Below are 22,245 nucleotides of genomic sequence, written 5' to 3'. Positions count from 1 at the left end.
GGGCAAAAGAGGGGGGAGAAGGTGGGGTATCAGCTAGGGCAAGGGCGTGGGGAGAGCCAAGGGACAGCTGGTAGAGGCAGGAGCAGGAGAGGGTAGGAGAAAGGAAGCGGGAGAGGTAAGAGCGCGTGCGTTGGGGGAGGGGCGCGGGGGCGGGCGCGGAGGCGGGAACGCCCAGGCAAGGAGGGAGGGCAGCAGAGCGGGGTCAGCTGGCACGGTGGGCGGAGACTACGGACTTCTGCATCATGGCGCGCCTCTTCCGCAGACTCTGGAGCCTGCGCTTCCGGGAAGCCCCTTTACGGGTTGTACCCTTCTGGCCCGCTAGCTGTGTCCTCCGCGCCAGGGCGAGTCACCGGGACGCAGGTAGGACGCTAGCCTCGCAGGTCCCGCCGCTGCCTCCAGTCTTCCGGTTTTCCAGTTTCACTTGCCGCGGCTTCGGTGTCTGAGTGCTGGTTCTGGACCCACCTCGGACACCAGCTTGTAAACCTGGAGTGGTAGAAGGGGATCTCTGAGAACTGGAGGAAGGTATAGATCCTCTCCCAGACCATGCACACATTTTTTTTTTTTTTCTTTTGCACAAAATTCCGGGCTTAGGAGCCCCTGACGAAGAACCGTGCGCTTTCCTGTGACGGACGGCCCTTCGTCTTTTACAGTCTTCCCTTCCAGTGCTGCTTGTCCCGTCTGGAAGACTTTGAGCGCCTGTAGATTGGCTTCCTGCCTGCTCTATTTCTCTGTGTTTGCAGGACCCAGGGAGATGGGGCCGATAATTGTCCCCTTGCTGAGGCGGACCAGGGGAATGTGTGTGTGTTTTATGCAAAATGTCTCTGGCGTCTCAGTCAGATTGGGGCACTTTTGCATTTTGCTCCTTAGTACGGAGTCCCCCGTATTTCAGGTCCGTTTCAGGGTAATTTAGTGGCCTTGTGGATTGACTTCCAAGCTGTCAGTTATGTTCTGTGTCCACTGAAAACATTTAGATATTTTCAACGCTGCTGAAAATATACCCAGTCGCTTGGAGCTCTTTATTCCTGAACGTTTTCAAAATGTATTAAAGAGAAACGCCAGCATTGTGGAGTGGTAATTGATCCAACATGACTACCCGTCATGGCCTTCAAAACCCTTTGGTGTTTCTAGTAGCCAATCTGATGATATTTGTTGCCTGCCTACTGTGTGCCAAGCACTGGTTTGCTGAGAACCGCCAGTGATGGAAATGTCACAATTGTAGGCTGGAAGTCTCCTCACTCCTCTTTATAGGTTAGTGGTTTCAACAGAAACGTGTCCTTTGTGAATGTGCACTTTGTGCTGTCAGAAACAGCCTAATGAATTGCCCTCGGATCTAAAGTTCTTCGGCAACAGGAGAATTTGGCCAGACACCAATATATAACTAGAGCTGTGTAACTTACCAGACACCCCCTCCTGGGCAATTATCCTAAGGAAGTAATTCAAACACACAAAGCTGTATGTGCAAAGATGTTTTAAAGAGCACTAAAGAACCAGAAACTGGCTATAAGCCAATGTCCATCAGTTAAGAGATGCTTACATAAACCATGAAAGTTCAGCAAACTATTAGGCATCAATTAAAAATGATTGACAGGTAATAAAGGGCTTCAGTGTGGACAATATCACTTATTGGCTGTGTCTTTGGGCACATCTTGAACTTGGTAAGCTTAAACCTTTTTTTTTTATTTTATGAATAATGACAATAGTAGGGTTGTACAGAATAAATGGGAAAAATAATTTAAAATGCTTTTCACAATGGTTGGCACTTAGTAAGCACACTATAAATATTAATTATACTTACATAAATAAATGGAAAAGACAAAAGTGTAGTCCACATTTAACTCCCATTGTGGACTTGGGGAAGGTTGGAGAGAAAGAGAAATGAGAAGATGTTGAGAGTGACAGAGAGCCGTCCTCCAGCCCTGAGACTTCTGATATGCCAGAGGCAAGGCCCCTGTGATTTTAACATCCAGACTGACAAAGAGCAGATTGAACAGGAAAGTTAGAAGTATTTGGAGGAAATAATCTGTTGTTTCAGGAAAACATTCTTTCTAGAGATACTCTGCTTGGAGACCATCTGAGCAGAAGTTTAAAACAGTCCAGACGCTGTGGTGGGAGAGAAGGTTAATTCTGCAGATTAGGGTTGGCTGGGATTCGTTTTACCCCAGTTCGTAATAGGTTTTTTTAGTTTCAACCAGTAGTTATTGAGATGAGGCTGGCTCGTGTATGACAATTGCAACCATGACTAGAAAGGTTAGCAAAACCAGAAGGAGGTGGGTGACCATAAGAGCAAGAGTATGCTTTTGTAAAGAGGAGAAAATCAAGGCCCACCTCTTGGAACATATGAGCAACAAGAAATACAGCCTGTGCAAATCAGCACAAAGAGAGGAACCAAAGGAATCTGAGTTTATGAAAGCATACATAGTTCAAGCATACATTTGACAGCTATGTATTCGACAGCAGCAACCCAGATATTTTGACTTTTTGGTAGTGAAGATATCAAGAGAGTGCAGAGAGAATCTGAACAGCATGAGGTTCCCAGAGGACCCATATGAGATGCAGGTGATGAGGGAAACACCTGCACACATGCACAAAAGGATGAGGAGGCTAGTGCTGAATCCTGCTCTCTAGCCACTGGTGGCCCAAAGATTTAACTCATTCCCAAGTGAGACCTTGCTGTGTGCTGTATGTATGTGCACCTAAATTACTGTTTGGTAAAGATGCCCAGAATTTGCTCATAATGCAATTTTATTCAAGCTTTAGTCATTTCCTGAAGCATATGTTACTCTGCTCAGGCTGCCATGACAAGAATACTGTGGGCTGGGTGGCTGAAACCACAGAAATGTATTTCTTTGACAGATGTCAGTGATGGCCGGGTTCCTGTTTCACAGGCCCCTCAGGACCGTAGTGGCAGTTCTGGGAGGAGAAATCAAGGACAGCTCATTCTAACTAGCAAAGACGGGTTTTACTCGGGCTTTCCTGTTTTTTACCTTTGAGGTCACCTCTGTGTGGCAAGTCCCAGCTTAAATCACTCTGGCACATTGGCACTGGTTGTCTGTTAGCATCTTGCCCTTGGTAGAAGGTTTACAAGATGTAGTTATACCTATATATCTACTAGTCTTTTAAGTTGCCTAAATTAGAATGCCTTCCACTTCCCTTATGCTTAAACACATAGTTCACATCCATTAAAACTAGTTCTAATACTACTTGCTCTTAAAACAATGACAGAAACAACTCTACTTGATAACCCAGCCTAAAACGTTTTTTAAAATGTTTCCACCATTCTGTCAGCAGTTTAACTTACATTGCTTTGTAAAACTCCTTTATTGTCATCTTGAATAGTGCTCTAAAGCTTAGATAGTCAGCACATTTTTCTCAATTTAATCGGTTTCCATATTTGGTGTACTCAAGGTCAAGAATAGCTCCACAGTTCTCCCCTTTTATTCCTAAATCATCAGTGTATCCTCTCCACTGGATCAGTCCCATTCAAATACTGGAATACTGGGGTGTTTCTCATATTAAAAAAAAATGCTCTTAACCTCACTTTCCTTCAGCTCCCACCAGGGGACTCAGAAGCTGGATCTGTAGGCACCATCGCCTTTCTCCTCTTCTCTCATTAAATCTGCCGGTGAGATTTGGCCCCGCTCCTCTACCGAAGCTGCTCTGTTTCAGGTCAGCAGTGGTCATGCTGCTAAACTCAGTGGTCATTTATCAGTCATCTCTTGGTCTTTCAACACAGTAGATTAAGATTATATTATTTTTCTTAAAAGACTGAGCACCCAGGACGCCACAGTCTTTTGGCTTCCTTCTCACCTCTGCCCACTGCTCCCCATACCCTCAGCTTATTTGGCGTGCCTCAGAGTCAAGCCCGTAGGCCTGTCTGTTCTGACTACATTCACTAACGTGGAGATCTCCCAGTCTCATGGCTTTAAATACATCTATACGTTAGGCCTCTCCCTGGACTCTAAATCCATGTATCCAACTGTCAACATGACCTCTTCATTTGAATATCTAATCGATGTTGTTAAACTTGCATCCAATACCAAGCTCCCAAATCTACTCCTCCTGTCATCTTCCCCATCATCCAGTGTGTGATCCACACCTTGGAGTAACGACCCTGGGCCCTCTTCTTTCTCTCACATGCCACATCTGATCTAGCAGCACATCCATCGGCTCTGCTGCCAGAAGGCGTCTAGTGTCTGAGCGCTTCTCAGTCCCTCTACAGCTCCCACCTGATTCCATCTCTCAGGGGGATTATTTGTTACTTTTGTACTGATTTCCTGGCTTTGGCCTTTGCCCTGCTTCAATTTTTTTTTTTTTTTTTTTTTTTTTACAGAGGCAGAGATAGACAGGCATCAATCATCAGTTTCTCGTTGCGCGTTGCGACTTCTTAGTTGTTCATTGATTGCTTTCTCACATGTGCCTTGACCGTGGGCCTTCAGCAGACGGAGTAACCCCCTGCTGGAGCCAGCAACCTTGGGTCCAAGCTGGTGAGCTCTTTGCTCAAGCCAGATGAGTCCGCGCTCAAGCTGGCGACCTCGGGGTCTCAAACCTGGGTCCTTCCGCGTCCCAGTCCGACGCTCTATCCACTGCGCCACCACCTGGTCAGGCCAACTTTTTTTAAAATGTGTATCTGCTACTAATCCTTTAAAAATGTTAAGTCCTGCCATTCCTCTGCTAACCTCCCACTGACTTCCAAACTTACTCAGAATCAAAGCCAGTCTTTACAGTAGCATTCAAGGCCCTGACTGATCTGGCTCCCATTACCTTCCGTCCTCACGTCCACTAACCTCCCTCGCTCGCGCCACCCAGTGGCTCTGACCTCCTGGCCGTTTCTCAGGCCTCCAGGCCCGCCCCACCTGTCTGTCCTCTTGCTGCAGTGCTCTTCTCCTAGATGTCCACACGGCTGTTTGTTCATTTCCTTCAAATCTCTGCTGACATGTCACCTGCTCAGGAAGGCCTTCCCTGACTACTTCGTTGGAAATTGTGTGTGCTCACACATATGCACACACACATAAATACATATACACACACATCCTCACTCTCTAATCGCCTTTGTGATTTTTGAAAAATCACCTGAAGTTCTGTATTTATTTACTTAGTTAATTCCTAAGGGCATTGATTCTTGTCTTTTTTTTTTTTTATCCCTGTATTGCTAACATCTAGAACAGTATCTGGCATATACAGTAGGTGCTCTGTAAATATTTGTTGACTAACTGAATGAATGAAGAAATGAATATTTATTAACTGCCAAATCACTGTAACATATACTAAGAATATATTGAACAAAGATAATTATTTCAGACTTTCAGTTTCTAGTCTAATGAGACATCCAGACAAATTAACCTGCAATTATTGTGACTAAATAGTCTATCAGGGAAGTGCTGAGGGACGTTAACACTGAGGAGGATCTTGCAGCACAGGCTTGGGGGAGAGGGACGGCCAGGGAAGGTCTCTCGGAGGATGGAATATAAACTGAGGTCACAGATGAGAGACCTCCAGCTTCTGGTCCAGACTGTGAGAAGCTGAGAAGTCTTCGTGCCACCTGAACCAGTGGAAAGCTGGGCAGACCATGACATGTGCTGTGGAACTTGGAGGACTGCAGTTCAGAGGGACTGGAGCACAGTGGAAGGGAGGAGTCCAAAGTGGTAACCAGGGCCAACCAGACAGGGCCTGTAAGTCACATTAAGAACTTTGGAATTGAACTTGGGTGTATTATGTTGCACTGAGAAGTTTGGGGCAGTAAGAAAAAGGAAGAGGTCAGGATAGGCAAGGACATACACGTGAGGAGACTTTTGTAGTAATCCACGCCAGAGGTAATGGTGGCCTCTAATGCAAGATGGTAACAAGGAAGCGAGAATAAACAGATCTGGAATGATTTAGGAAGTAGGACCAACAGGGTTTGGTGCAAGGAAAAAGGGAGAGTCATAGACGATGGCCTGGCTTTCTGGGTTGAAACATGGGGTGGATGAGCTAAAACATGTCTGAGGAGGAGCAGCTTCAGGCTGGGGTGGGTGAGATTCATGAAGGCCTTTTGTGCAGGTTGTTTGAGGTGGGAGATTGCAGTGGAGATATCCAGGTGTTTACATTACAGTGTGGGCAAAAGTAGCTATACAGTTCTTATGGAAAAAGACACGCAGGTTATGATTATTATAATAGCTCTCATAACTCGAAAGAATGCCACTCACAGCTGTAAACCTACTTTGCTCAGCCCTGTATATGGATCTGGAACTCAGCAGAGAGATGCAGGGTGAGAGAAAAACAGACTTGGAGTCTCATCATGTAGATGGTGCTCGAAGCTACTAAATGGATAGAACCACCGGGAGCAGGTGTGGAGTGATGACAGAAGAAAGCCTAGGATGGAGAGATTCTGCCGAAGAACACCAAGGTTCCAGGGGCGAGAGGGAGGGGAGTTGAGGAAGGCTACTGAAAGGGACAAACTGGATGTTCAAGAGAGTGTGACCCCAAAGGAGAGAGTGCGTCAGTACTACGGAGGAGTAAAGGAGATAAGGAGGAGTGTTCCTAGGTTTTCCAAGAAGTCCCCGTTAGCTCTCTAAGAGCAGACTCAGTGCAGTGGGAGGGCGATGTGTCCTCAGTGAGTCACACCTGAGGCACTCATGTTGACAGCTTGCCCCACGTTGCTGATCTAACTTTGCTCACTTACTTGGTTAAGGTGGAGCCTTCTTTGTTTTTCCATTGTAAAGGAATATTTTCTTCCTTGTAATTAATATTCTTTGACCTCATATTTTGAAAATATTTGACTACTCCCTTCTTCAGCAGTCTTTCACCTAGGGGGTTAGACTTCCCTCATGATTCTTGCTTGAATCAGTTATTATTCTAGTGATTGCAAAAATGCTGATTTTTAAAAATTTGATCATTACATCTCCAGTTATTAGTTGGCATTCTGTCTGATAACTCTGAGAGCCATTGAGCAATTGTAATTGTCACAGAAATACATTTTGCCTTGCTCCTCAATAGGTGAGTTCCTGGACTGTGTGGAATTGAGCCCTATTTCCATAGCAAAATTTCAGAGGTATATTTCCATAGTAAAAACAAAATTCCTGTAGCCTTATAAAAACTTTTTTTTATTATAGATGAAATATTTTATTTTATTTTATTTTTTTATAAATTTTTATTAATGTTAATGGGATGACATTAATAATTCAGGGTACATATATTCAAAGAAAACATGTCTAGGTTATCTTGTCATTAAATTATGTTGCATACCCCTCGCCCAGGGTCAGATTGTCCTCCGTCACCCTCTATCTAGTTTTCTCTGTGCCCCTCTCCCTCCCCCTAACTCTCTCCCTCCCTCCCTCCTGCGTCCTCCCTCCCCCCACCCCTGGTAACCACCACACTCTTGTCCATGTCTCTTAGTCTCGTTTTTATGTTCCGCCAATGTATGGAATCATGTAGTTCTTGTTTTTTTCTCATTTACTTATTTCACTCCGTATAATGTTATCAAGATCCCACCATTTTGCTGTAAATGATCTAATGTCATCATTTCTTATGTCTGAGTAGTACTCCATAGTGTATATGTGCCACATCTTCTTTATCCAATCTTCTATTGAAGGGCTTTTTGGTTGTTTCCATGTCTTGGCCACTGTGAACAGTGCTGCAATGAACATGGGGCTACATATGTCTTTACATATCAATGATTCTGAGGTTTTGGGGTATATACCCAGTAGAGGGATTTCTGGGTCATAAGTAAAAACTATTTTTAAAAAGACAACTTTTAATATGTTTTAACACATAATAATCCTCTATTAGAATGTAAACAACAAGGAATCAACAATATGCAATATAGAAATAACACACTGTGCATTATTATGACCTGCTAATGAAGTGGTATGTCTCTTCTTGCTAAAAGATTATTTAGGAATTTTTTGTAAACAAAAATGAATTTCAAATATGATTTTCTGACATGTTTGATACTTGATAGCGACATGTGTGTTTAAAATTCCATCTTCAATACTACGGTCAGGTCGCTCGCCCTTTGGGCCTCTGTTTTCTCACTTGCCAGTTGAGGTGGATAGATTATAAGATTCCTTCAAAATTGTAATGCAGAATGATGAAAAAAAGCATTTATTATGCATCTTGGGCTTCCTACATACTTTATTTGGCTAAATAGAGTCCAGTTGACCTTGAGCAACATGGGGCTTAGGGGCACTGTTGAAACCCTGCACCTAACTACTGGTTGGCTCTCTGCATGTGCATATTCCCAGCTTTGGATAAAAAACACTGTCTTGTCCTAGTTTCTCTGTTTATGTTCCTTGGAGAGAAGTAGTAAGAAAGGAGCCAGAGAGAGCAGAAGACAGGAAACAAACTGTGTACAAAAATTATGAAGCGTTAGAATAGGTTATGGCAGCTCTCAGTTTCCCTTTCAGGAGTATATGCTGTCGGAATCTCTTTTTTCTTCCACTCAAGAAGATTTTTAATAAAGACCTCCCCTGACAAACAAAATCAGAGATATCTTTATAAACCCGCAAGGGAAAGGAGCTTAATAACCCACTAGCTCAACGTTCTTTTTTCTCCAATCACTCAACTACTCCCAGCTGCATCCTGACAGGAACTACTCCTTTGAACATAGTAATGGAAGAAGGATCAATTTCTACCCTTAGGTACATGAGGAGAATTTATTCTGCATTATTTCATATTTCAGCTGCCTCTTTAGCTTCTGTGCCCCAGAGGGACTAGGAAACTGACTTCGTACTTATTACTCATTTCTTATTAAACTAATGACTCAATTAAAGCATCTTGTACCAGAGCCTTCTGGTCCCTGTGAAGAAGGCAAGAGTAGGGGAGAGGGGAAGACACTGATGTATTCTGCAGGGAGTTAAGGGTTTTCAGGAAAAAGGCTGAGGAGGAAAAGGTCACTGTGCCTTTTTATTTTAACAGCAAACATCTTATTTAACAATACAGGGTCTCTTACAAAGCACGAGCCATCTCTGGCCAAGGGTGAGTGGCGGAAGAAGCTGACTCCAGAGCAATTCTATGTCACTAGAGAGAAAGGAACTGAACCGGTAAGCCAGCCTGACTACAGCTTTCTGATTACATGCGTGGAAAGTGGGATTGGACCAGATCTAGTTACAAAGCCAACTCCTCATCATCTGCTTTACAAATCTGGAAGCCTCCATTATTCTTCTCAGGCCATCATTATCCACCAGCTATCGAAACCAGAAACTGTCCCTTGGATGGTCACTCTCTGCCCTCCATCACCTCGCCATCTCTTCTGCCTCCTAAACTGCATCCCAGTCACTCTACTTCTCCCCCTGCTCTTGCTGCCACACTGGTGCAGGGTCTTGCCAGCTCGCTGGTCGCTGGTCACACTGCGGGGACTTCAGCTGTTCTGCTCACAGCCATCCCTGTCACGCCTCTAGCCATTCGCCACACCGCCACCAGAGAGCTTTTCAAAATGCACATCTGGTCACATCCCTCCCCTGCTCATAATCCTTCCGTGGTTCCCCCTGCTTTCAAGGTAAAGAGAAAAGTGTTTAAATAGCTCATAAGGCTCCAACGGCTCTGGCCTCTACCTCCTGTCCCCATCCTTAGATCCTGTCTCTGCACTTTGGCCACACTGTCCTCTCACCTCTCAGACACTGGGCCCCCTTCTCTCCTGCAGCCCTTACACGCTGTGTTCTCCCTTCTCACCACCCCCTCCATTCCTGCAGACCTGCAGTTCTACGCTTGGCCTGAACCTCACTTCCTTGGGGAAGCCTTTTCTCAGCCCCAAGCTGGGTTTGCTTTAACCAGTCCTTTTCCTTCAGAGCACTTGTCGGTATATCCCAAGCACATAATAAGGCATCTAGTGCTCAAAAAGTACATTTTCTGAATGCTGAATTACTAACACCTGAGAGGTAGAAACATTATTTACACTACATTCAACAAGCTCACCTTTATTCACTGCCTGAGAAAACAGTCCTCAGTGGTTCATTATATTTGTCATTTTTACAACATTGCATTGCTTAACAAATGATCTGTCTTAGACCCAAATATGGCCACTGGAATATACCGTATTTCCCCATGTATAAGACGCACACATTTTCAAAAAAATTGGGGTCTCAAAACTGGTGCGTCTTATACAGTGGTTGTGGATTTTTTTACTTGCCATTTCCCGATTTTTCACGCCTGTTTTTGTGCTCATTGTATGTAGATATATGAAGACAGTGATTCATGATCAGACACAGATGAAGACAAGCTAATGGATGGGAATTTTGACAGTGATGAGGAGTTGTATGAATTTTATGATGAATAAAACTTGAGTTCAACAACATTATGTAATTTTTTTTTTTCAAATTTCGGGCCCCCAAATGTAGGTGCGTCTTATACATGGGGAAATGCAGTAGCTATTGGACTTGGTTAGTAGATGTTTTCACTCGTGAAGCAGACCCCACAGAATGACCACAACACAGTGGGTTTGTGAAGTTATACAGTATCTATAATACTTTAGCAGTCCCTACAAAGTTCAGGTAGCGGGCCGTGTGCATGCGTCCCTGTGCATAGGCTCCACCCCAGCTGAACTATGCTAACGTCACAGGACAGGCCAGCAGATCCCAGTAGATTTTTATGAAAGACTGGTATTTTTTAAAACTTCCTGTGGGTGTGATTTTAATAAAGCCTTCATTGGAAAAGAGACTATATTCGCCATTATTATAGATGGTACAAGGGAGCCATATGTGATGCTCTGTAGCGTCGCATGGATTCCCAGAATACTCTAAGCCAGCCCTGTTCCCTGGCAGAGTTTGTATATATACAGAGCCTGAAGATGAGCTACCAGGTGTTTGGGAGAATAAATCTGTGGGTTCTCAAGCAGATGGTGCAATATACCCTGCACATTTGGCCATTTTACAAAATGAGACTCATCCATTATTTTAACTAATGTTATAAATCCCTTTTACTTGATCTATTTCCATATTTAACTTTTTAGAATATTGTGGAACTATAAGCCTTTGTTAGCTTCATGAGGCAAAGGAAAGAGAAGTAAAACATCTAGGCTTTCTATTTAGCGACTCAAAATCAATCCTTTGAGTACTGAATTATTTTCATGCTCACTGATGCCCAGGAGCACATTTTTTCTTTTTCCAAAAAATTAAATTAGTTCCAGTTACAGTTTTATTAACTTAAAATCGTTTGTTTGATAACTAATTTATCGAAATAAGAAGAACATACATTTGCCTTTTTTTAATGTTGCCTCACACATTTTTAAAATAAAAATTTTTGTACGATCGTACTCTGGATGGTCAGGAGGCACGAGGGCGTACATGAACGTTTGTACTGTTCAAAGGGTCTCCCATTTTCGCTGGGCAGGAGAGATGTGCCAGCACTCTGCCGGGTGCGGTGAAGGAAGTTACTGCCTGGTTGAGCAGTAACAAAAAGCCCGCCATCAGTAGCAGGTAAGCTCCATCCAGACGTCCTGCCTGCCCCAGGCCGCGCTCCCCTTGCTGACCCCTGCGCTGAGCTCTGGGAAGAGCAGCCACCTCCCTCACCTCTGGCTGCTGATTGAGTTTGACCAGTGGGCGATGCCAGAGTGCTCAGATGGCTGGCTAGAGAAGTCGGGGTCCAGGGCCCTGCCCTGAGCTGTGTGTTCCTCTAGTGCAGGTGGCAGCTGCCGCAGACAGCCCTCACCTGCAGCTGCGTGTCACAGGTCCTGGTAACTGCCCCTTCTTTTGTCCCACAGGCCTAGTAGTGGCAGTATGTTTTTATGGTCAGTGGTCCAGTGGTACTTCACCCTCCCTTGTTGACCCTGTCTCCACCTTTGTAAATAGTCCTGTATTAAATTATCACAGAATCATCCCTTTTCCTGGTGTCATCTGTTACTAACAGGTATGTTGTGTTGACAAGAGCAAAGGGAGAACTCTCACTGGCCCAGACAGACTGTCTCAGTCAGTTGGGCTGCTGTAGCAGAACACTTCAGACTGGAGGCTTAGACAGCACATATTTTTCCTCACCATTCTGAAGGCTAGAAAGTCCAAGATCAAGGGACTGGCAATTCGATGACTGGAAAGAGCTTTCTTCCTGATTTCTAAATGGCTGCCTTTGTACTGTGTCCTCATATGATGGAGAAAGAAAGCAACTTTCTCTCTCATATCTCTTCCTATAAGGGCACCAGTCCCATTCCTAGTCACCTTCCAAACATTCCACCTGCAAATACAATCACATTGGGGATTAGGCTTCAACAAATGGTCAGCCCACAGCACAGACCTGGAAAACCCAAGGGGCATCTTTAGTGTCATGCTGTGTCTTATCCTGTCCCTCTCCCCATACAGTCCTTTCAGTTCTCTCTTCTAAATAAGCCTTGAATTTCTCCTCTTTTTATTGCCCTGCTCCGGCCACAGCTAACCCCAGGCCTGTGTGAGTGGCTCTGTGGTTGTTCTTGGCCTCCAGTGTTCCCTTGCCCCTGCTCCAGCCTGTTCTTCATGTGCGTGTTGTGTGCATGCCCAGTTGACGTCCCATTGGGCACATAATAGGTTTTCAAGTAAGCACTAGCACGAACAATTGAGATGGAAGCTGAATTTAGCCCTAAATGAGATCTAGGACTCATAAAATTGGGGAGGGTTGAAGGAAATATCAGAAAATCAGGCAAGGAGGTAGCTCAGGCATGTCATTTCATCAAATAAGTCAGCTAGGGTTTCTTTTATTTTTTTCAACTTTAAAAAACACCAAAAAACTAATACCAGTTCCCTGTCACTTCCTGTGTCCAGATGCCACCTACAATGACAACATTATATTTTTAATCTTATCAGGCTGTCTGGATACTGAGTCAACTCTTCTAGACCAGGTTCAGGCCTGGGAGCCCAGGAGGGAGGGATGTGAAACTTCCTCCTCCACATGACAGGTGCTCATGCGTGCTGATGTCGGAGCACACATTCAGGGGACAAGGGCTGGGACACGGCAACGCACTACTGTTCAGCTAAGTTTAGGGTCCTCAAAGCGGGACTCATCCAGGTGTGTGCAGTTGGTTAATTTGAAATTGTCCATTATTTTTAGCGCACTGGAAATGTGCTGTTAGTTCCACCCAGGGAATTGGAACATTTGACCTGTGAGTGGGGTAAGCTGGGAAACCTGGCTGGCTGGGCGAGTCCAGTATGTGTCCCGGGCCATCTCCGCGGCGCAGCGGGCAACTCTGCGCTCTGCTTCTCTTCCACCCAGAAGTGGACGGTGATTCCCACTCGGCCAGTGCAGGGGTTTCTTTTGTGTGAATTTTCTTTGACAATGGAAATAAAAAGAATTGGATGAAAATGGCCTTTTTTTTTTTTTTTAAAGCAGTGAGATCCAGTTTGCAAAACAACATTTAAAAAACATTGATTCAGCTCACCCACTGCCTCAAGTTCTTTGTGTTCCTCCAGGCCACCTTTGAAAACCTGCAACCTCTGAAGCCACAGTGAACATAGTCATTTCATCTAAGTCATCACATAGGTACTGGGCCCGGAGTCAGGAACCTATAGCTCGCAAGCCAGATGTGGCTCTTTTGATGGCTGCATCTGGCTCGCAGACAAATCTTTAATAAAAAAAATAATAACGTTAAAAATATAAAACATTCTCATGTATTACAATCCATTCATTTCCTACCGCTCATGTTCATTGTTGCAGGTGGCTGGAGCCAATCACAGCTGTCCTCCGGGACAACACCAAATTTTTATTGGATAATGTGTAATGTACATGGGTCGTTGTATGGCTCTCACGAAATTACATTTTAAAATATGTGGCCTTCATGGCTCTCTCAGCCAAAAAGTTTCCCAACCTCTGTACTGGGCGAATCTAGCTCATTATTTCACATTTATTAAGTACACAGTGTCCTAAATACTAAGGGAAGCATATTAAAGGCACAACCCTCATCTCACTGAGCGATACTTCTTAGGTATTTATATTCAGTCTTTAATTGGAAACTTCAGATTGTTTCCAACAGAGGCTAGACTCCTTTTGGACTGATTCTTTTGAAATGGAGACTGAAATCTTACACAATCCCAGGGACTGCTCTCTCCCCTGTTCATGGACTTTCATTTTCCTGGATGAAAAGTGCTACGTATATACAGGGCATTATTAATGTCATCGTTTGAATATTTGGCACAATAAAGGCTGGGCTGCAAATAAACCCACAGGCTGCTTCATTGAGTATGCGGTCATTTTTTCTCTGGTGATATTTGCACTTTGTCAAATTAGTACAAAAAGTCCCTTGTTTGTGGACTTCATCTTGAATTTAAATCTGTACTATTTCCTGCTCCTGTTATGAGAAAGCTAACCATGATGTATTTCATTGGCTTTCAGCCTTTCAGTGGGATCTACCTGAAGAACAAGGAGTCGGGAATGTATCACTGTGTGTGCTGCAACAGTCCCCTCTTCAGGTGAGATAAAACATCAAGAGGTTCTAGCGGGCAACAGACTGCTAAGGTCTTTCACTCTTCCTTGCCTGAGGCCTTGGATAAAAACATACCCATGTTGTTTCTGATTGTCTTTCTCATCTGGCATGCTTGCTTTGAGGAGAGCTATTTACATTACATACTTGCTTGTCTTATTTCTAGCATTTAGAGCAGTTAACAAGACTTCTTAGCCCATATGCTTTCTATCTGCGTCCCTAAGAAATAGTAAAATAATAAAACTTGGTGGGTACATTAAGAGAAAGTGATTAGACTCCCCCCCCCCCCCGAAAGTATCTAAAGAAGTCTAAACCATAATACTATTTGCTTGGCCATGATTAAAACTCTACTTCTCCCAGGGAAATGGGCTTATGATTCAATTTAGGAAGTATAGAATTTTATGAGGACAGATTTTCCACAATGCTTGACAGTAGTGAACAATATGTCCTCTTCTATGTAGCTAAAAGTTAATTTAATTGTCCCTTAATTTCAAAGTCTCTTTTAAGTTCATCAGGATCTGAAATCTCTCAAGGAAGACTTTTTTTGTTTAGATATTGCAGAAAACAGTCTTTAAAAAGTAGGTTCAGTGGAGAAGAAAGGAAATCATCTTTGAAGTCTTATTTTTCAGAACTTTAAAGATTTTTTCTTTTGCATTAACCCTAAGTTGGTTTAGAATAAAATATAAATCAAGCCAGCTCTGTGAGTGCTTCAGCCTGTCCTTGGGGCTTTGAGCAGACTGGGCTTTCCTGCTCATGAGGGCTGAATTGGGAAATCCAGATCCCACCTTCTAGTTTGAGGCATGGTTAGGATTGATTTCCCCTCATGCTCATGGAAGGGCAGGCCTTTGCCCAGACTCATTCATTCTGTCACTGGCTGATGAGGAGACATCTAAGATGGCAGTCAGCCCAATATGGCCTGGGGATAACAAGAGATGAAGGTTAATTTTGACACAGTAAAATGTGAGATGTGTATTTCTGAGAGATTACTTATGCCATGACCTGTGCTTCTGTTCTAGAGAAGTAGGCCCTAAGATGGCCACCCCTCTATAAGCCAAAGAACCATGTTGTAAAAGTATTAAGAACTGCCTTGGTACTAGGTGGTAAACAGACAGATGTTCTGTGTCTGTCTTTGGACTATAAAGGCAAAAGATTAGAAGCCATCCTTGTAAGAGCATTCTCCTACTTTTTATTCTTCATTTCTTTTACTTCATTTGTGTTCCAGTTTGGGCAATGGTAAAGTTGAGACCTTCCTACACAGTGCCCACCATCCCTTCGCCTTGTAGATCAGGTGTGGAATCACACAGTGGTGGAGCAGGAAGGACCGAAGAGCCCAGAGCAGAAAGCTCTATCCGGCAGAACGTTCTGCGATGATAGAAATGTTCTGTATCTGCTCTGCTCAGTATAGTAGCCACTAATCTTGTGTGGCTATTGAGCACTTGAAATATGGCTAATGTTACTGAAAAACTGAATGTTTTATTTAATTTAATTAATTTAACTTATAAGGCACACATGGCCAGGCTACTGTATTAGCACAGCGGTAGTTAAAATTCAAGAAGTTGAGAGACCAGCCCTAGGTCACTAAGGTGGTGAAGCAGCCAAGAGTGACAGGAAAGCCAGCTGATTTCTCCAACAGCCTGTTTACCAAGTGGCCAGTTTCCTGCACTGCCCGTTCACCAACCTTATTTGTTTGTTTTCACTTGGTTTTAGTTAAAAACTTTTCATTTTTTTAAGGACTTTTGAGTTTGTTTCTCTTCCGTTTACTGTGGTTGTGGCAGTCAAGACTAAGGGAAACAAGAATATATGCATATGGATCATTTCAGTTCCAGAATAAACTCTTTTTAAAGATGCATTTGTTTATAGTGTAGCAGAGCAGTTAAGGCTGCCTAGGGGTACATCCTGGCTCCATTGACCTGTGACCTTGGGCAAGTTTCTTAACCTCTCTATGCTTAATTTGCTCACCTGTAAAATGAGCATTGATAGTAGTGTGGAATTTGTAAGGTTGTTGGGAGGATTAACTGAGTTATGAGTTAGTACATTTAAGGGCAGCAGAGCGATGCTTGAAACGTGCCAGGCCCTCGATTCTTAGCCATGTTAGCAATAATAGAGATGGGTTCTTCTTACGGCTATGTACTCGATTGTCTTTGATAATGAGGAATTCTTGAGTATACATTCTAATTAATGAGAATCTGTAAGTGAAAACTATATTCAAGAGGCTAGTCTTAGGAATGAGCCGTTTTGCCTCTCACTTCCCCCTCTCTCTGCCCCCAGTGTTCAGCATTAACACCAAGGAGCAGGGGTAGAGAAAAAGAAACATTCCTTCAGGTGCTTGTACAGATCAAAAGGAGATGAAAAATCAGTCAACCAAAACTAACCAAAGAGTCACGCTGGTGTAGGGCCTGCCTCTTGGCAGGTGTGCTCGTTGCTGCCAGCGCACAGAGCCAAGATGGTGCGTGTCCTGGGAGAACTACCCGCTGTCCAACTCGGGGACCTTCTAAACTGGGTTTCCAGGGTCAGGAACACTCTTGGGATGTTATCAACCCCCTGGGGACTGATGCCAGGCTGTCACTTTGTGACTTTGCCCTCTCCCTGTTTTCTCCCTTCACTTTCCTTATTCTTCCCTTCAGACACCAGTTCTGCTATGAAATCATACATCATGGTCATAAATCTTAGAAGAAGACAGAGAGCTGATAGTTGTTCCCTTTTTACGTAATATTTAATGTCTTACGTGTTACCAGTAACTACCATTGTTTTAAACCCTTTTTGGTGCTCTGATTCCTTCAAATGTACAGAAATTCTTCTAAACAACTAGGGTTGTCAGTTATCACCAGATGCCTGTGCTGTTGGTTTAGGGGCTGTAGAATTTCTAGAAATGAATAATAAACAAAAGAGTACATGAGAAGAGATTATCAGGATGTTTTTCAAGGGTGAGCCTATAATCTGCTAATTATTTCAATATGTATATTGGGAGATCTAATTGGCCTTAATATTTAGGTTCCCAGTCTTAACTTGTGTATGATGGCCCTCTCATATTATTTGGCAAAATCTCCAGATTCTGTTAATTGCATCAGTACAGTTTTATTGTTCCCCATAAAATGTTTTAAATAATTTTTCATTAGTCTTAGATTCATTCATTAAAAAATTTATTATATTCATCATTCTCCATCGAAATTCCTTTAATACGGGGGTGGGGGTGAAGAGAGGGTGGAGGGGAAGGGCAGAAAGAAAACCAGATAGAAGGTGACGGAGGACAATTTGACTTTGGGTGATGGGAATGCAACATAATCAAATGTCAAAATAACCTGGAGATGTTTTCTCTGAACATATGTACCCTGATTTGTCAATGTCACCCCATTAAAATTACTACTAATAAAAAAAGAACAAGATCTTTGTTATCCATTTTTTAATTAAAAAAAAAATTCCTTTAATGGTTACTAGTTTATATGTCATGTTGAGGATAAAAAGGTTATGATAAAAAGGTACTTAACCATGTTTTTCCCTGGGCTAGTGTGGTGCAGATGAAGGCTTTTGAACCGTTGGAAAAGTATTGCAAAGAACCCAACCTGAATGTGCAGATACTTCTGATTAGACCCACAGTTGTTCAGATTTCATTGATATCTGTTATTAACAATAATAGTAAAGATATTAAAAAATACTGGGCACTGACTTATGTACTACATGTCTGATTCTATGCTTCACAGAAAGTATCTCAGTTAATCCTTGCAGCAACCCTGTGATGTAATGAGGCCATTACTAATCTATTGATTAGGACTCTGAGGCTTTAAAAAGTTAACTAACTTGCTAAGTTCACGTAGATGAAGAGGCAGAGGCTGGATTCACACCCAGGACTTTCAGAAATCAAAGCCCTTACTCCACAAAGTCAGACCTGTACTTCTCAAAGCCTGCTCTGAGGATCTCAAGAGTTCCTGGGACCCTTTTAGGGACCTCTGTGGTCCTGTCTTTCCTAACTACATTATCTGCAAGGCCACATCTCCTGCCCTTCACTCAGAACAGCCCTGCAGCAGGAAAACCCGGAGGTCCACACAGAGACCCAGTTGCTCTTATTCAAGCCAGACATAAAAAAGATTTGCAAAATTGTAAAGCAATGCACCTCTTCTCCCGAAATGTGTGTTTCATCTTGGAAAATATAACCGTCTATCATAAAAATGTTATTTATATTATGTAATGAATGTATTGTTTTAAAGAAATACTGGTAATGCAGGCACATATTTTAAATTCTCAGTTTTATAATTTATTAAATATTGTTATACACAACTCATGTAAACAAAAGCGCTCAGCAGTCCTCAGTAGTCAGCATTAAGGGCCATGCCACCAGAGTGCTGGAGAAGCCCTGAGTCATGTTAGACGTCTCTGCCTGGGCTTGTCTCCCCGCTGAGCTTCCTGCCCTGTTCATGGTCTGGGGATTTCAGTATTTGCAAGATTTTTTTTTCACTTTGCTCAGCTTTTTTTTTTTTTTTCCTTCAAGATTTTTAATCTACTTCTTCTAATTTTTTTTTTGGACAGAACTATCTCACTGCCACTTAAAATTTAAAAATCTATTTTCCTAGTGCCATTGAAGGAGCTTATCTTTTAAAGCACTCAGAGAGTGGGTCTTTGGTGGGCGGACTGCTTGTTGCCCTTTCCCTCTGGCTGGACCCTCAGGCCCTCCCCAGCCTGGTCATCACTGGTCCCTGTGGGACTTCCCCCAGAAGGTCAGGCTTCACTGCAGTGATTGACTTAGAGTGACTAAGCTTCTTTATTAATGACCGTAGCTAACATTCGTTCATAAGCACTTACCATGTGCTCCACAGAGTAGCTCTTTGAATTCTCAAACATCTCTGTGTTATCCTGTTTACAGATGAGAAAATTGAGGCTGAGGGGTGAAGCAGTGTGCCCGATTTTACACAGCTAAGACACGGCAGGGCAGCTCCTGGACCCCCGCAGGCAGGCGGGCGGGCAGGCCGCCGGGAAGCTCCTGTGTTTAGATAACTGGAAGTTCCATTAGCTGGAAATGGCTGTTGCATCAGAGCTCACACTTCTCTGATAAGCCAAGCTCGTGATGCCCTCCTTTGACCACTCTTACTTCATTTTGATTTCCCCCTGGTCTTCATTTAGAACACATGGATTTGATCTGTTAATTGGCAACACAGTTCACAAAGCTCCTAGTGTTTTTAGGTCCTTGTTGAACATTGAGAGGTAAGCCTTCCATATCAAAGGAATAGGAAATCCTTTTGCTGTGATGGGACATTGTTTTTAATAGTGAAGATGCAGTGGACAAACTTCTTGTGGAATTTATTGTCACAGCAGTGGCCTTGGGATCTGGCAGAGGAAGGAGGGGATCCTATCTGCTCGGGAGAAAAATGAAGTAGGACATAAAATGCTATTTGTGTGTCCATAACGGTCTTAGCAGCTGTCACGCTGGGGATGTCTCCCTTAGTTCTGAGAAGAAGTACTGCTCCGGCACTGGGTGGCCTTCATTTTCAGAGGCCCATGGGACATCCGGCTCTGATGAAAACAGCACAGGAATCCTGAGACGAGTGGACACCTCGTTCGGATCAGTTCGCACAGAGGTTGTCTGCAAGCAGGTGAGCTTCTCTGTGGTATCTGTCTGGTTTTCCCTGATGCAGCCCCTAGTGCCATGACGAGCTCTCCTGTCCTTAGCATGTCTGTTGTCACTGCAGCACACCGAGCTTCTCCTCTTGCTGCTTCTGACCCCTCCCTCCCATGGTTCTGGGCCCTGCCAAGGAGAGAAAGAGCCTTCCTGAGCCCCTGTCTGAGCAGTCTATCCTGGTCCCGGCCCTCCAGAGCCGGGAGCAGAGTGACGATCTGAAAGGAGGAGCTGGCCCTTTACTGTCTCTTGAATAGGGACAGGTAGCAAAGGCCTGGCGTGAACGGCATCTCCCCACCTTCCTCTCCACTCTGCAGTGTGTCATGGACCATCAGAGTGACACTGCAGGTAAGTAACATCAGCATATGCTCCCTCTGTGAGCTTAGTAGGAGAGAGTGCTTAAATCCAGATAATGGATTTATTTTGATAGCCTGTGTCTTCAAGTGTTCTGGTTTTGTAAAACACCAGAAGCAAGCAGATGAGCAGAGCATAGTCTTATTGTCAAAAATAATAATAATAGCCCTGGCCGGTTGGCTCAGTGGTAGAGCGTTGGCCTGGCGTGCAGAAGTCCCAGGTTCGATTCCTGGCCAGGGCACACAGGAGAGGCGCCCATCTGCTTCTCCACCCCTCCCCCTCTCCTTCCTCTCTGTCTCTCTCTTCCCCTCCCGCAGCCGAGGCTCCTTTGGAGCAAAGATTGCCCGGGCGCTGGGGATAGCTCTGTGGCCTCTGCCTCAGGTGCTGGAGTGGCTCTGGTCGCGACAGAGCGAAGCCCCGGAGGGGCAGAGCATCGCCCCCTGGTGGGCGTGCCGGGTGGATCCCGGTCGGGCGCATGCGGGAGTCTGTCTGACTGTCTCTTCCCGTTTCCAGCTTCAGAAAAATACAAAAAAATAAATAAATAATAATAATACACTCGCACAACATCATTATTGAGTACTCACCCAGAAATTTGTTATTGCTTTATATGCATTATATCAATTAATTGTCACAACAGCTCTATTAAATAAGTACAATTATTTCTATTTTATGGGTCAATAAACCAAGGTCTATGTTCAGTACCTGGCTCACACTCTCACTGACAGAACACAGAGCCGTGTACCACTGCTGTGCTCTGCATGCTTAATCAATTTCAGTGGACTTTCCCCCACACAGATGCCAGACGCTGGGTGGCCCCGTGGGGTTCATCTGTTTCCTTTCATGTAAAGGGCTTTCTTTCGGTGGAGAAATGACAGAGGTGTTTCTCCTTTGCAGTGTGAAGCTCATCTTGGCCACGTGTTTCCCGATGGACCTTGGCCCACTGGTCAGAGGTTTTGTATTAACAGTGTGGCACTGAAGTTCAAACCAGGGACACCCTGACTTCCTCCAAGAGATTTTTAAATCCCCTTCCCTTGCTGCTCATTCATTTACATCCTCAGTTTTCAAAATTCATATGAGTGACTTGTTTTATTTAATACCAAACTGGCTTAAGTTTGCTGCTTGAACCAAGTAAGTCACAACTTCTCTATTTATCTGGAACGAACTCAACCCTGACTCCTGCTTTCATTGTGGGGTTTCCCAGAGTGGCAGAGGAGCAGCCATTTCCAACCAGTCAGCTTCTGTGGATTCCGCCTGTAACCTGACAGCATGACTCTTTGGGGATATTAGAAGGCTGATGGACTATAAACCAAAAAATTCCTACAAAACAACCCAAACTTTTCACTGCAGTTAAGCCTTTCATGGATGTATATAGGTGAGGGATCAAGTGAAAAAGAGGAAGGAAAATACAGGGTTATTCAACATCCAGCTCTAAAAGTAGTTAGTTCTGAGAAGAAGTACTGCTCCGGCACTGGGTGGCCTTCATTTTCAGAGGCCCATGGGACATCCGGCTCTGATGAAAGCAGCACAGGAATCCTGAGACGATTGACTCCTAGTTAGGATCAAGCAGGTGAGCTTCTTTGTTATGTCTGTTTGGACACAACAATCTTCCCCAATCCCCCAAGGAGTAGGATTGGGGAAGAGCTGAGCTTTGGGCGGCACCTGTGCTGATGGATGGGGTGCAGGATTCTTTTCCAAAAGTTTGGAATGTCTTGAATATTCTATTTCCAACTTTTGACCCTCAAATAAGTTCCAGTGGGTGCTTGTTAGATTTCAGCAATAAGGGATAAGAGTGGCTACAATGTTAAACTTTAAAATATTCAAATAAAATATTTACTAAAATTTAATTTTGCTTTTGGACTAAGTTTATGAATTTGCTCTTTTATAAAAAGTGACTAACTCAAATGCCAAAAAAAATAATTATATCAGATGATCATAGGCA

General features: G+C 43.8%; 1 protein-coding gene across 7 annotated transcripts; it reads left to right on the top strand.

Moving 5' to 3' along the window:
• Positions 1-200: 200 nt before the first annotated feature.
• On the top strand, positions 201-21,663 carry MSRB2 (methionine sulfoxide reductase B2). 7 transcript variants are annotated; one of them, XM_066386051.1, is made up of 6 exons: positions 201-360; positions 8,917-9,017; positions 14,260-14,336; positions 19,752-19,929; positions 20,210-20,300; positions 21,201-21,663. In XM_066386051.1, exons 1-6 carry the CDS (start codon positions 243-245, stop codon positions 21,203-21,205), a joined length of 570 nt encoding a protein of 189 aa, XP_066242148.1. In that variant the 5' UTR covers positions 201-242; the 3' UTR covers positions 21,206-21,663. The 7 variants fall into 7 exon arrangements, with proteins under 7 accessions (XP_066242148.1, XP_066242145.1, XP_066242144.1 ...); XM_066386048.1 differs by lacking the exon at positions 21,201-21,663 and adding an exon at positions 20,624-20,682 and having other exon boundaries at positions 19,782-19,929; XM_066386047.1 differs by lacking the exon at positions 21,201-21,663 and adding an exon at positions 20,624-20,682 and having other exon boundaries at positions 19,755-19,929.
• The last annotated feature ends 582 nt before the right edge of the window (positions 21,664-22,245 follow it).

This window comes from Saccopteryx leptura, chromosome 5, assembly GCF_036850995.1.
Source record: "Saccopteryx leptura isolate mSacLep1 chromosome 5, mSacLep1_pri_phased_curated, whole genome shotgun sequence".
Lineage (NCBI taxonomy): Eukaryota > Metazoa > Chordata > Mammalia > Chiroptera > Emballonuridae > Saccopteryx > Saccopteryx leptura.
The sequence above is the reverse complement of the archived record's forward strand: the minus strand, read 5'-3'. Positions and strand labels throughout refer to the sequence as shown.

What these genes read in the sequence shown, in the direction of transcription:
- MSRB2 (XM_066386046.1), top strand. Translation starts at nt 243, where the DNA reads ATGGCGCGCCTCTTCCGCAGACTCTGGAGCCTGCGCTTCCGGGAAGCC. An exon ending in CAGAGGTTGTCTGCAAGCAG is followed by an intron (nt 19,930 to 20,209) that starts GTGAGCTTCTCT and finishes TCTCTTGAATAG; the next exon opens with GGACAGGTAGCAAAGGCCTG. An exon ending in CCATCAGAGTGACACTGCAG is followed by an intron (nt 20,301 to 20,623) that starts GTAAGTAACATC and finishes CCCCTCCCGCAG; the next exon opens with CCGAGGCTCCTTTGGAGCAA.